The 14,737-nt window shown below is 37.4% G+C and overlaps 1 protein-coding gene across 2 annotated transcripts in view; it reads right to left on the bottom strand.

The window, feature by feature from the left end:
- Positions 1-542: 542 nt before the first annotated feature.
- The window catches only part of SERPINI2 (serpin family I member 2), a 36,172-nt gene continuing 21,977 nt past the window's right edge, over positions 543-14,737 (bottom strand). For both annotated transcript variants that reach the window (XM_086318149.1, XM_086318158.1), the window contains 4 exons: positions 11,982-12,079; positions 7,387-7,473; positions 5,440-5,529; positions 543-766 (listed from right to left, as the gene is read on the bottom strand). In XM_086318149.1, the coding sequence (XP_086174275.1) occupies positions 690-766; positions 5,440-5,529; positions 7,387-7,473; positions 11,982-12,079 (352 nt within the window). In that variant the 3' untranslated portion in view covers positions 543-689. The remainder of the gene's footprint in view (positions 767-5,439; positions 5,530-7,386; positions 7,474-11,981; positions 12,080-14,737) is intronic.

Below are 14,737 nucleotides of genomic sequence, written 5' to 3' on the forward strand. Positions count from 1 at the left end.
CAATCTTGGCTCTAATACTTCCATTAGCTCAGTGTTATAAAATCATGGATGGTCAGCCTCCTAAATTACACTAATTTAGCTGCCAATTTCATGTACAGGAAAGCTTTATTAAAAAGTTCTTGTTGCTTCTACTTTCTTTTACAGGTTTAAGGCATAAATCAGAAGAACAAATTGATATGTATTGAAACAATGAAACTATTAAACATAACACATGGAATATCAAGTTAAGATAAACTAAATACTCAAAGTTCATTTACTATCATAGGTACTGGATCTTGGTATCTCAAGTGGCACCCCAGAGAGGTACCAGCACATGCACTCTCTCTCTTGACTCAATTCCCCATGGTCTGGATAAAGGTGCTATACTTGGGAGTCAGATAGTTCGGTCTTGTAGGAATATAGAGACTTTGATATCTAAGACAGGACTTTTATATCTAAGATATCATAGACAGATTGTTCTAATGTATTAATATTTTATGTAAGTTCACTGCTTTTTATTCATATATACTTTATAAAAATACAGAAAGCACAAAAACACTTAATGCATGCATAATTTCATTTATTCATTGATACAGATTAATACAGCCACTGTTTAAGACAGAAAAAGATATATAGAAAATATTTGATGATATTTTGCCAGTCAACTATTTTCCAGGAATAACCTTCTATTCTGAGGCCCCACTTTCCATTCACAGTGAATCTAAATCTCTTCCCTTCATCCTTTGGGTGTCAGGATTTGTCACCCTTCCCATAAGCAAAATTGAATCTAGGAAAAGAAAAAAAATTTCTTTAGGAATTTCTGGAGAAAAAGATGATAATAATCAATTTTTCTTAATGTTTTAACAAGTCATTTAGTCTTTTTACTTATAAGGTAAACTGGCAATGTCTAATAACAAAGCCTACTTCTCTAAAGCAGATGACTATATCATTATTAATCACGTTTTGATAATTTATGAAATATATTGACACCTACAACAGCTTGTCATGGAAAATGCATTAGTTCTGTTTTTCATAAAGGAAAGCAAAATTAAAGTGACAGAGAGGTGTTCGTCTAAATATAGAGACTCAGTCAGGCAAACATAGAGTAATAAAATGGTGATGAGCATAGGAAACGTTTTAAATTTAAGGCATTAGCAGTCATCTCTTTATGCATGTAATATAAACCCTTGGGGTTAAAAGTGCAGCTTCTCAGTTCTCCTTCAGCTCTGAATCAAAGCTTAGTGCTAAAGGCAATATTTTCACATCTTTCATACTTTTACATCCTCACCAAAGTGATATAGTATACAGCATAAATGTAAACACCTGTTTCCAGCCATTCTGTGTTTTTCAAGTGAAAAGAAACTATGAACTAGAGGACAAAACAGAAATAAATGACACGTCAAAATCCATTCACCTTTCTTGCCAACTAGGGTAAGGTAAATGGCTTGAATGGCTCAATGTCATGCTGCTTTGGGTTACCTCCTTTAAACTCATATGTAATAAAGGTTCATTTCAAAAGTTACAAAATAAAATTTTACATAATTTTAAAGAGAATGAACATTACACTTACAAGTATTGAAATAATAATGGCAGAAATGAAGTAAAAAGGAAGAGCCCTTCTTCATGAACTCTTTATTGTTCAGTCCAAGACACAGTCTTAATAAAGCCAATTAACACAGAAATAGACATAATCTCTAGCAGATTTTTTCTTCTTTTTATGATTATAAATTAATAATACTTTGCCACAAAAATCTCAAAATAATTCCAACAATACAAGAAAACAAATACTCTTTTTTTTTTTTTTTCAGACAGACATGGATACATAAATAACTTCCCCAGGCTGTATACTGCATTTAGACACAAGAAGAATCAACAATAACTCTTACATCTTTGTAATTCTGTGGCATTGAAATGGTTACCAGAAATGCTTGTTTGAAGAATTTTTAAAGTAACTAACCTCATAAATTGAAGACAATAGTTTAAAATTTTAAACTATCAGAAGTATAGGACATTACATAAAAGCCATTTGTCCTAGTCTTTTCAATCTGTTTTTCTGACCAAGGAGAACCATATTTTGAATTAAGTCTACAAGCAATCGCCAATCTACTCAGTACAAAACTGGACGGATTAGTGAAACCTTCCTTGACATTGTCTCAATGGATATAGAGGCAAGCTGAAGCAGATTCATTGTTGTTTCCACTTTTCATGCCCACTTCTTAAAGAGGTATCCCTCATATTTAAATATATAGCTATAAAACATCTCTGTCAGAAGCAGTTTTTTAGTTCATAATCTAAAAAATACAATAGCATAACCAAAGCTAACAGCCTAGAAAAAAAGATTTTTAATACCCTGCAGTCTGCTTCTCCCCTCAACCCAGGACCTGAAAACATTCTAAACACAATATTTTTTTGTTATGTATGGAGCACTGTCAGTTTCAAAACTATGATTCACTACTTTCTGGGAAATGGCACATTTCATGTAGCATTTTTCACAACCTTCTTCTAAAAGTCTCTAATGCTGTCCTATACCCTCAACCTTAAAGAAGAAGAATTGTTCTCCATTTCCCTGGAAGTTTGGCTCAGTAAGAGATTTGGATGAGCATACTGAAATGTATATATGATAGGAAGTTAAATACTGATACGAAAATAAAAATAATGTATGGATTTTGCCTAAGAAGGTTGTTTTACCAAAGGAAAATTTTAAATCTAGGTAAAAATTGGTTTTACTAAAACTAAAAACATTCATTCTCATACTTCAGGAATTGTCAAATGAATATATTTTATATAAATCATTATGCCATTTGGTAGGTCACTGTGCCATGGTAAATCACCAGCTTCGTTAATCCCAATGATTTCTTCAGTTCATTTGTGAAAGGAAAAATAAATAAATCACTGAATGAGTATTGTCTTAAGATAATAGCCCATTCTACATTATATATGGCAACAATTTACAGCCTCCTATAAATGAGTGGCCATTCATTTGAAACAATACTTTAGGGGAGTAGCACTAGTTTAGAAAGTCTCGTTAGAATAAAGATCATAAAACAGTGGAAATTGTCGTTAAGGGTCTGACACTTAAGCATTATCACAAATAAGTAAATAAGCGAATTAATTTGAATTTTCACTACCATATAACTGATAGCTATTACATATCCTTAACCCCTCAGTCATCAATTTGGAAAATAAAGAGTCAAATATTATTCTAAATGCCATATTTCCTTGAGCATTGATGCCCAATGCAGCTTCAGTTCTTTTTGTTCTGCATATTCAATAATTACACACTAAAGGTAAGAAATTAGAGATATCCTAAGGTTCAGATCAGATCAGTCGCTCAGTCGTGTCCGACTCTATGTCATTTGATTTATACATCCTTAACCTTAGGATGTATAGTTGTAACATAGTTACATAGTAACATAGTAACATAGTAACATGTAACATAGTTGTAACACTGACTCATCCCCTATAGAATTGAAGTTGTGTTAATACAGCCTCAGCAAATCTGAAACTATCCCATTGTTTCCAAGATGTAACTTTCAGAATAGTCATTCAGCATTAGTTTCACACAACCTAAAAAAAGAGACTGATATATCCCTTCAGTTCAGTTCAGTTGCTCAGTCGTTTCCGACTCTTTGTGACCCCATGAATTGCAGCACACCGGGCCTCCCTGTCCATCACCAACTCCCGGAGTTCACTCAAACTCACATCCATCGAGTCGGTGATGCCATCCAGCCATCTCATCAGGGGTCAATAATATCAGTTAAACTAATATCAGTAAACTAACAGATTCAGTTTCTGAAATTAACTATGTCTCTTCTCCATGTAAATCAATTCATTTAGAGAAGCTTTTCCACTTTTCTTCCTTCCTTTATGTATATTTATTGATGTATTCACAATGAACATCATGTGCCAGGCACTGTGTCACAGGCTTAATATATTCTTTATTTACCTCCATGAGATAATGGCTTCCCTGGTGGCTCAGAGAGTAAAGAACCACCTGCAATGCAGGAGACCTGGGTTTGATCCCTGGGTTGGGAAGATCCCCTGAAGAAGGGCATGGCAACCCACTCCAGTATTCTTGCCTGGACAATCCCCATGGACAGAGGATCCTGGCTGGCTACAGTCCACGGGATTGAAAAGAGTCGAACACAACTAAGCACAGCACAGCATGACATAAGTGCTAATATTATGTTCAAATAGGGGGTGGGAAAAATATAGCTTAGAAAGTATAGTGACTTAGAACTATTAGTTCATTAAACTCATCCTTGGACCCAAGTCCAAACCTTCAATCTCCAGAGATACTGATACTAAGTGCAGGGCACTTTGCCAAATTCTGGGCGGGATACAGAAATGAATAAGTATTTTCTCTTTTCCAGTGGTATACAGTCATCAGGTTATGACTCTTGAGGAGTCCTAAATATATACTTAAAGAAAGCTTCCTCACCATCCATATTTATGGCCTCTTTCATTTCATAAGATGCAAAAACATCTATCCAGACCATCTGCATTTATGTGTCCACCGTGTCTGTAATGCCAGTCCAATTGACTACTACCCCCACCTTTTGTACCTAACTGCATTATCTTCTAGAATTGCCCAAATTAGAGAATTGGAATAATGTTTGACCCCTCCCTCCCACTCAGAGCCTATAGCTAGTCACTTATTCTTGGAATCTACCTAGGAAACCTTTCACAACTGTGCAACTTCCAAGTTCTACTCCTATTGAAAGAAAGTTGACTTCTGAGACAAACAGGTCTTATTTTCACTCTGCCACTTTTCAGTTGTATGACCTTAGGCAAACTACACAACTTCTCTTTGAGTTTCTATGTCTTTGTGCATCAAATATCTGACTTATTGGAATGGTGTTAACTGTACAGATTGGTATTTAACATCACCAGCACCTATACAGACTATCTTAGCAGCTATTACTAGTACTGATCTATTTTAGGTCACTGCTGCTGCTAAGTCACTTCAGTCGTGTCCGACTCTGTGCGACCCCATAGACGGCGGCCCACCAGGCTCCCCCGTCCCTGGGATTCTCCAGGCAAGAACACTGGAGTGGGTTGCCATTTCCTTCTCCAATGCATCAAAGTGAAAAGTGAAAGTGAAGTCACTCAGTCATGTCCGACTCTTAGCGACCCCATGGACTGCAGCCCACCAGGCTCCTCCATCCATGGGATTTTCCAGGCAAGAGTACTGAAGTGGGGTGCCATTGCCTTCTCCCATTTTAGGTCACTGGCATCTCTTAAAACACAATGCCTAGTACAAAACAAGCACTCAACAAATAATCACTAAAAAAACTTTGGAAAAAAATAAAATAAATTCAATAAATTGAAAGAACAAATGACTTCAGACTGTCATTTCCAGCTGGAACAGACTGTGATTAATAGCAAGATTCCAACATATTCAATAGACTAGGTCTATTGAACTTAAACAGTTCCCCCAGGGAATTCTCAAAACGGTACCTGTTGGGTTATTCTTCATAATAAACAGAAATGGATGATTTGCTATAAATTGATTCCGTGACAGACTCATGATCACAGGTGTATTTATGCCTATGAAATAGAGACAAGAGTTATTTAGATGTTCACATTTAAAGATCAGTAAAGAAAATATATCCATAATATTCACAATATTTTTTGTAGACAGGAAAGGCCATTTTTGTTTGAGGAGTTAACATGTGGAAAAATAACCATTTTCTAAATACAGAAATTTGGAATAAATCTAAAAATTGAAGAGCAGAGGAAAAGATATTGGAATTCATGGAATAATTCTAACTTCACACTTTATGCTTAATGAAGAAGAAAGCCAGATACTAGATTCAATTTAGTGACAGCAGCTGAAAATTTCATCTTTTAAGCAGTAACTTTCTGCTCACTTTTTATTTACATTAGATAATTTACTTTATAGTGTTTGAACTCCTAATTCCTATCCAGGTATTTTGTAAATCCACTGAGAAGATGCCTGAAAGTCAAAATACTCACACTAACAAAGGTGATACATCAGGGTCACTGCTGACCCCTTATGATTGTTATCTCCTCTTAGAGAACTCTATACTAAAAACAAGAGGCCTTGGCCAAGGCAGAAGAGTTCTGAACCTGAAATCAGGAAATCTGGTTTCATTCCAAACCCTACTGTTTCTTACTAATATGACCTTAGGCAAACTGCTCCACACGTGGGTCTGTTTTATCACCAACATAATGAGAGGATCAGACAATGATCTACAAGCACTCTTCCAATTCTATGTAAAAGCAAGTGAAAATTTTTTCTACATGAACTAGCAACTTCATCCCAACACCAGCTTTGATTTCTCTAAGGATTGTAATAGCCCATACAGGAGCCCTTCAGGAGATGACAAAACATTAGGGAGCCCAGTGTGCCCACCCAGATGTCAAAATCCACTGGCATTAATAATGTGGGTATAAATTTAACAATATGACTATTTAAAAGATATGTATCTTTTACATACTGGCTAAAATCCAAATAGTCTGAAAAATTAAAATATGTTTATGAGGAATTCATTAAAGTTGCCTTCCCATTTCTAATTGAATTTAAGGCTTTTTCTCCAATTATTTGTTGAATATTACTTTTATGCAGCATAGATACTATTCAAAATGCCACTTGTTCAAGGAGATATAGAAGAGCAGCTCCTTAACTGTAATGTTCATACAAGTCACCAAGAGACCTTGGAAAATGCAGATGCTGGATCAGTCAGTCTGGAGTTGGGCCCGAGGTTCTGCATTTCTAATAAGTTCCAGAATGATGCTGATGCTGCTGGTCTATGCATTATACTCATAGTACCAAGGATAAGCTGCAAGTCACTGGAGAGCAGCAGTTCTCAACCTTTAATGTGCATTGTCATCACTTAGGAAAATGTAAGAAAATGCTGAAGGCTAAATCTCATCACCAGAGATACTGATTCAATATTTTAGGGTGTTCAATATTCAATTTAATATGCAGTATTCTCGGCTGGGCACAGAAGTTTTAAAAGCTTTTCAGCTAACTCTCACATGCAGCTAAGTTTGAGAGCCACTGCCATAGACATTAACAACAAGAATCAAATTAGAAAAGGAGGAACCAAGAGTACAGAGGAAGAATGAAATGAGTGAATTCACTTAAGAGTGAATATTCCTGAGCAATCATGATTTCAGGTTTGAGCCTGACTGCTATTGGGCAGGTAATCCAGTTCACAAATAAGTAGATATCAGTCCCTTCTCTTTCTTTTTTTTTTTTTTTGCCCTAAACTCCAGCCACACAGAAGCATAAATAGCTTAAATAACCACTTTGCCCTTGCTATCGTGTACTGAACAGCAGGAGGGGGACAGGAGGTCAGAGAGCCACAAAGGGCCAACATCCTCATGCTCATTTCCCCAGTCCTTCCTCCTGGCTTCCCGTGACATCATTTGTCCTACCAGTTGATGTTGCCACTTCACTGCCTTCTTCATTTATCTCAAAGAAAACTTGTTGCATGACTCGGGAAACATACACCTCAGAAGAATCTGTTAGAAAATATGAAAGTGCATTTAAGGGTTAAAACTCAGAACCATTACTTACTGGATCCCATTACATTTTCAAATGAACAAAGAAAAAGGAAAAAAAAAATTCTTTCCAAGTTAGTTAATTTTCTAGAGATAAAGGTGGTTTAGGTTTCGTTCTTGCAGAGATGATATAGAGAAAACATGAAGAGACCAAGTTTAGCTCAGATATGAAAGGTAAAGATAGAAGGGGATCAACCTCAAGTCAGGTACCCCACTAAGTGAAATATTTCAATGGATCAAGCGTTTTGCTCCCCTTCATCATGGTCTACAGATAAGATGAAAAAGGCTTTACAGATATAAATTAATCCCACCCTGTGTTTTCAACCTCAAAGCCAACTTGCCTTTTAAATTCTGTTTTGGGTTTTGATTTGAGTTTAGAACAAAATTTACTTTCCTTCCAGACTGGTGAGGTGATAAAAGTCTAAAGGGCTTTTGTGTCATCTGTTCCAAAGTCACTTCAGAGCTAGGCTTTAAAACCTGTCAAATTTCTCAGTGTAAGACAGTGTCTTAACAACATTTTGTTCTGCTGTGGAAACAAGCTGAGAGAGAAGGCCCCACTCATCCCCTCGGTGAAACTGATGTATGTGTGAAGCCTTTCTGATACAGTGACCTGTGGAGCAGCTCCTTGAGAAAGGGGAAGTGAAACTGGAAGTTCAGAGGCCATCTGCCATCCCTGCTGCATCGAGTCCAGATCGACCTGAAAACGTTCCTCACAGAAACAACAGAAAGGTGGTGGTGGGTTCAGTGAGGGCGAGAGGGTGGAAGAAAGCAAGGCGAGCCTTGACACGTGAAGAGAAAGGCGATGAAGGTGTTTTGTCCCTCTTGACAGAGAAAGCTGGTGTGACGCAGGTAGACTCCATCAAGACAACCAAATTTAGAAGAGTTTATGCAGAAATAGGGGCTACACTGGTGGTTCAGGTGGTAAAGAATCTTCTGTAATTCAGGAGGCTGGGGTTCAATCCCTGGGTTAGGAAGATCCCCTGAAGAAGGGCATGGCAACCCACTCCAGTATTATTGCCTGGAGAATCCCATGGACAGAGGAGCCTGGCAGGCTACAGTCCATGGGGTTGCAAAGAGTTGGACACGATTTTGTGACTAATGCTTTCATGAAAAAATAATTTAGTCAAGGGGAACCATCTCTGACAGTTTACAGAAAAGTAAATCCCCTCAGGCAAGATAGAGAGAAGTCATCAAAGGGTGATTTGCATTAAAAAATGGCTTCCTAAAAATAACTCCAGACTCTGTGTGTGATGACTTTGTCTGGGCCTTTGATTACCTCTGATCCCCATCTCCTACCCTCCTTTCCTCACCCAATAGCTCCAGCTACAAGGTCAAGCATCAAGGCTTTAGTCTCATCCAATCCTCTGCTTAAAATCCCTTTTCCCAGAACTTACCCTGATTGGGTCCCCTGTTACTTAGGTCTCAATAAAAATGACACTTCCTCAAAGCAATCTTCTCTTTCCACCATGTCTAATTCTCCTCTTATCTGATCTAATCTCTTTATCCCATGACTCTATTTTAGTTAATTCATACCGTCTATCACCTCATCATTTAATTAATTAATTAATTACTTGTTAATCGTCCATCTGCCCTAACAGATGTAAACTTCATTAGGAGAGGGAATTTGTGGATTTTATTCAACTCTAGAAAATCACCTGGCAGATAGCTAGCTGGCTTATATAAATACTTGCCAAATAAATAAATCAGTGGATAAGAATATGTCCAGTGATAGAAACAGTTCAGATGGAGAAAGGGGGGCGTCCATATCATGAGTGTGGTTTAACTAAAATGCAGGAGTGTGGTCTTTTAAGGTCATGCAAATAAGCACATTTTTTCCCCCACGGCTGCCTAGAATAAGGATTTGCATATAGAGCAGAGAGTAGATAACTGAGGGGCCCATACAAAGAATGAAGACCAAATAGCAGGTTGGGATTGAGTGGAGAATTTCATACATGCAGTTTACCACTGGCACCAAATCAAGTGAGCCTTTGGTTAGTAGACTTAGCAATTTGACCTTCTGTATTCCATCTTCTACAGAGGGGGCACGGTCTTAGAAAAAGAACAGGACCTGGAAGATGCTAGATTAGAACAAGGGATCTGAACTTCATCAACTTACTGATTTCTATACCTTTGTAATTATTCCTTTCCTTAATTCTCTATGAAGATTCCAAGCATGTCTTCGTCAAGTTAAGAAGATAAGAAACTTTCAGTAGCTTTGCTAGAAGATGTGCGAGTAAATATTAATGTGCCATTTGCTCAATTTTCTTTTTGCATTTAACATTTACTGAGTATCTACTATATAGCGAAGGTCACTCAGTGGTTTCTGCCTCTTTGCAACCCTATGGACTATACAGTCCATGGAATTCTCCAGGCCAGAATACTGGAGTGGGTAGCCTTTCCCTTCTCCAAGGGCTTTTCCCTACCCAGGTATCGAACCCAGGTATCGAACCCAGGTATCCCTCATTGCAGGTGGGTTCTTTACCATCTGAGCCACAAGGGAAGCCCATCTACTATATAACAGATGGTGAACAACGTGATTTACGTATGTCCTTTTATTTATTTCTGCCACTGGGATATATTGTTTATTTAATAGATTAGAAAATTGAGGTTCAGAAAGGTTAAATATTTTACTAAGGGTGACAGAAGTCAAATATTCATCTCAAAGTTGCAAAAATAACTCTTTCAAAAACATTTTTCACTCACAATTTGTGGACGATCTGAGTATAAGATAGTGTGTCCTTTGTGTAAGTATCCCATAGCAGTAGCATTGGACTGATCCACAGTAGCCTTTGTGTTGTTTTAGTCACTCAGTCGTGTGCAACTCTTTGCGACCCCACAGACTGTAGCCAGCCAGGCTACTCTGTCCTTGGGATTTCCCAGGCAAGAATACTGGAGTGGGTTGCCATTTCCTTCGCCAGGGGATGTTCCCCACCCAGGGATGGAACCTGCGTGTCCTGCTTGGCAGGTGAATTCTTTATCACTGAGCCGCCACAATAGCCTTTAGAAAACGCTTATTGCACGAAACGTACTAATAGCAGGAAATTAATTCGCTGTTCTCCTAAAGACTAGAAATAGTGCCAGCTTTGGCTGTGGTTGTTCTATTTCAAGCAATAAGACAGAACCAAAGTTGTTAAATCAACTCAAAGAGGTAACTCAGAGCAAAAAATGTTGGACACTTACTCTTTTCTGTTCAGGGTTATTCTCTTATACAAATTCTCTTATAAAACATTTTGGGTTATTTTATTGATGTAAAAGGAGATTTTATAGAAGTCTCAAATTGCTGGGAATTTGCAGAGCAAGTGGCTGTTTGAAATGCCTGAGATATAGCAAGTGAGCTTCCGAAGGCCAGAAAGAAATTTAAGAGGAAGAGGTGTTTTAAAAAATGGCTTGGTTTATTTCAAGTTGGTAAGGTGGCTGCATTCCAGGGCACACTTAGACAGAATCCTGTTGCAGTATTTAATTTTGACTGCCTCATTCCTGATGCTGATGAAATTGTCAAAGAAGTCAGATCTATCTGTCAGTGTGAGAACAGGCAGCTAAATCATGTGTGAAGGTGGTAATGAACATCCATGTCACCTGTATACCCCCCCACCTCCTCCACCAGGAAAACTCATTCATTCTGTTCACTTAGCCACATAATTGATAAGTGAATAAGTTAATGAATACCTCTCCAAAGCCCACATTTTATATAGGAATACACAATAATTCTAGGTTGGGATATCCAACCCCATCAGACAGACAAGCTTGTATCATTAGGACTTTATTTTTTCTTTATAAAACAGAAGACTGAATTTAAAAGAATTTAAAATAGCGGGATAATTTGTCCCTCTTCGTCCATTTTTTTTCTCTTTAGTTATTTTTGAACTAGTAGGTACTGCCAGGATGAGAAATAAAGAGTGTCTTGGGCTTTGTTGTGAAAGTGAGCATCTGAACCATGCACAATTTCCCAAGTGCCAGTTAGTATAAAAGCTCCATCTCTGATGTGTTGTCAGTCTCAAGCTAAATCTACAAGCTGCAGCCTTACAATTTCTAGACTGTGTTCATCATCCAACAGCTTGCAGATGCCTATTTCACGGGCTCTAATATTACCAAATTAACATTTGCAAATTGGGAGTTTTATTAGCTCTGCTTAGATGAGAGCCTCAAAGTTGTAATTCCCAATATTCAGATAAGGAAATACAAACAGAGCTGGAATAAAAACCCATACAATACTTTGCCTACATAGTTTCATTGTAAGTGTGGTTAGAAAGCTTATCTAACATTCTAACATGCTGTCTGACTCTCATTAAGTAAAACTACTTAAATGCAAAATAGAGTGCTTGTTTACAGACAGCTTGACACGACGATGACATTTATTCCCCGTGTACGTATTTTCTGGGGCCAAATGCTCTTTCAGTTTTAAGATCAGTCAGTTAAGTTTCTAAGAGAACACATTTACTTGATAATATAAGAATAATTTTTCACATTACCTGTTATTCCAGAAAGGTCACAGCCACCACTAAATATCTCAGTTATATTCAATGAATACAAAGCTTCTTTGAAGTCTAATTTTTGTTCTACTTTAAATCTGCTTAAAAAAATGAAGAGGAAAATTTGTGAAACACTGTACACATTGGCTACCAAAAGGGTTTCTTTTTTATAAAATGGATGACTTGGAAGATGTTTTATTGTGAAATATTTTGTTTTCATTATCCTCATTTTTCACACCATTTCCCCACTACTCCACTGAGCAATTTTGGATGGCTAATAACTTGCTTCCCAGATAAATGGTTACTTGGGAAGGGAGAAGAAAATACTCAATTTTTTGAGGTAACAATTACCCAACAAATCAGGGTGAGAGTTCTAAGTTTTCGATTATTTGGCTTCTTCCCTAGAACTGTAAAACTTCCCTCCAGCAACTGTACACACTCAAGTTTTTTTTCACATCATCCAAGATCATTCCTGGCAGGCATCCAAGATATTATGAGCCAGAAACAGAAGCCAACAGTTCATTAAAAAGATCATTGGCTACTGAGGTACAGAAAGGGGGCATTAGTAGCCTATGATCCTTTCATATCTGCTGTCACAGCTGATGTGACTTCCTTCAATTTACGACATATCTAACATCTTTCCAATAAGCCCTGTAGAAGAGGTAAAAGACTGAAGGGGGACTAAATTTCTTTCCAGTAAAATAGAGTAGAAAATTATAGGAGGGGAAAAAAAGGAAGAGCTTGCCAATACTTCTAATGCAAGGCCCTAAGTTAAGACTCTAGGTTCTATGCAAGTCTCCAAGCATCAGTTTGCCTGAAGAGGGAACTTCACCAAAGAATCTCAAAGATCCTCTCAGGCACTGACCTTCTATGATTCTATGTTAACTGCAATCTATGACCCTCACCTTCCATTTTTAAAAAATGGAAGAAAAAAAAAAAGCTAAATTATTGACTTTATAGATGCTAAAAGCATCTATCTACATTTTACAACCAGATTGGAAATTTTGTTCATGAAAGAAAAGAGTATAAAGTCCTTCAACAGGGAGCTAAGTCTATTTCCGACTTCAGGGCAATCCCAGGACGGTTCCTGCCGCAGGAGCTCTGTCTGTTCCCTTGCTGGACCTTTGCCCTGGTTGGTACCTTCTGGTGTGGATGCAGACATGATTGCTTAAGCACAGGAACCTTGCTTAGCTAACAGGCCCACATCTGGGGCCAGAAATTAGCTTGCACAATCAGTCTAATTAAATTATTTTTTAATTGCCAAATACTGAACAAGCTTCTTATAATAATTATGATTCTTCAAAACAATGAACATGCTGTAGCAAAAATTTACTGGGCCTAAATGATTTCTTGGCAAATTATTATGTACTTTTGGAAGATGTTATTTCATTCAGAACCCTAGCTAACTGGAATTGCATAATTCTAGAGCATAATTGTGCATAATTGTGGCACAACTCACAATGTGCACGTTAGAACCTACTGATAATGAAAATAACTTGTTTTATGCCAATCATTTTCAACTTCTTTTTAACTTCCTGCTAAGAAAGATAATATGTAGCATGATGGTTTTGAGGCTTTGGGGTTGTGCTTTTATTCTGTTTTAATTAGCACACTCTTTTTTATACAGAATGGAGTATGGGCTTCTAAAGGGTAGAGGATAAATGTTCTAGTCCATCTGTAACTTGACTATTTTTAGTATAATAATCCAGTGATTTGGGAATAATGACAAGAATACTGCAAGACTTATTACAACCTCTAATAAGGCCTAATTATACCAGAGAGTCATTTAAGTAACAGTCTTGCTCATAATATAGTGCAATGAAACCTACAGCAATAGAAACCCATTCAACCATTTAATAAAATATAATCTGCAGCCAATTTCTAATTAGCCATAATTATTGGAGCCATGAACAGTCAGGTGTGAAGTAGCACTTCCATGTGTTAGGTACTTAATAGAGATTATAGTTTTTAATCTTCACAAAAACCCTGGGAAGTGAGCATTATTATTCCCATTAACATATAAGAAAGTGTAAGTTTTGAGGAGGTTGATTTCCAAGGACAAGATAGACAGGGCTAGAGTTCAAACTCAGGTCCATTCCAATTAAAGCTAATGTGCTAACCTCCACTGCCTTCTAATCAAAATATAATTCAAAATCGTAATCTCGATCAATTCATATATATGCTGTGCTGTGCTGTCGCTTCAGTTGTGTCTGACTCTGTGGGACCCTATGGACAGTAGTAACCCAGGCTCCTCTGTCCAGGGGATTCTCCAGGCAAGAATATTGGAGCAGATTGCCACGCCCTTCTCCAGGGGATCTTCCCGACCAAGGGATCAAACCCGCATCTCTTATGTCTCCTGCATTGGCAGTCAGGTTCTATACCCAAGTGCCACCTGGAAAGCCCCAATATATATATGTATAGTGTTAATTATGTACCTCCTCCAAATTTTGTGAGTCTTAATATTTATTCTAGATGTGGCTCATTTTCTTTCTTTTCCCTGACCCTCCTCTAAAATTGTCAAAAGAATACAGCTAAAGCTTAAAGAATGAGCAGCAAAAAAGACTCAATAGACAATTACCAAGTAAGCAATCATGAAATGAATGTTTTAGCGTATGTAAATATTATACACCTTCTTAGAAGGCAGCAATTTACTGCCATAGGCATCCATTGTGCTTAAAGTGGTCTCATACAAGTTCAAGCTGCAGAAAACAAAGGATAACAATTTAGAATTTCTGTTTGAAGAAGGATTCACTCCT

The sequence above is a fragment of the Bos grunniens genome, chromosome 1, assembly GCF_055505025.1.
Source record: "Bos grunniens cultivar Pamir isolate PY7600 chromosome 1, Bosgru_T2T1.0, whole genome shotgun sequence".
Classification (NCBI taxonomy): Eukaryota; Metazoa; Chordata; class Mammalia; order Artiodactyla; family Bovidae; genus Bos; species Bos grunniens.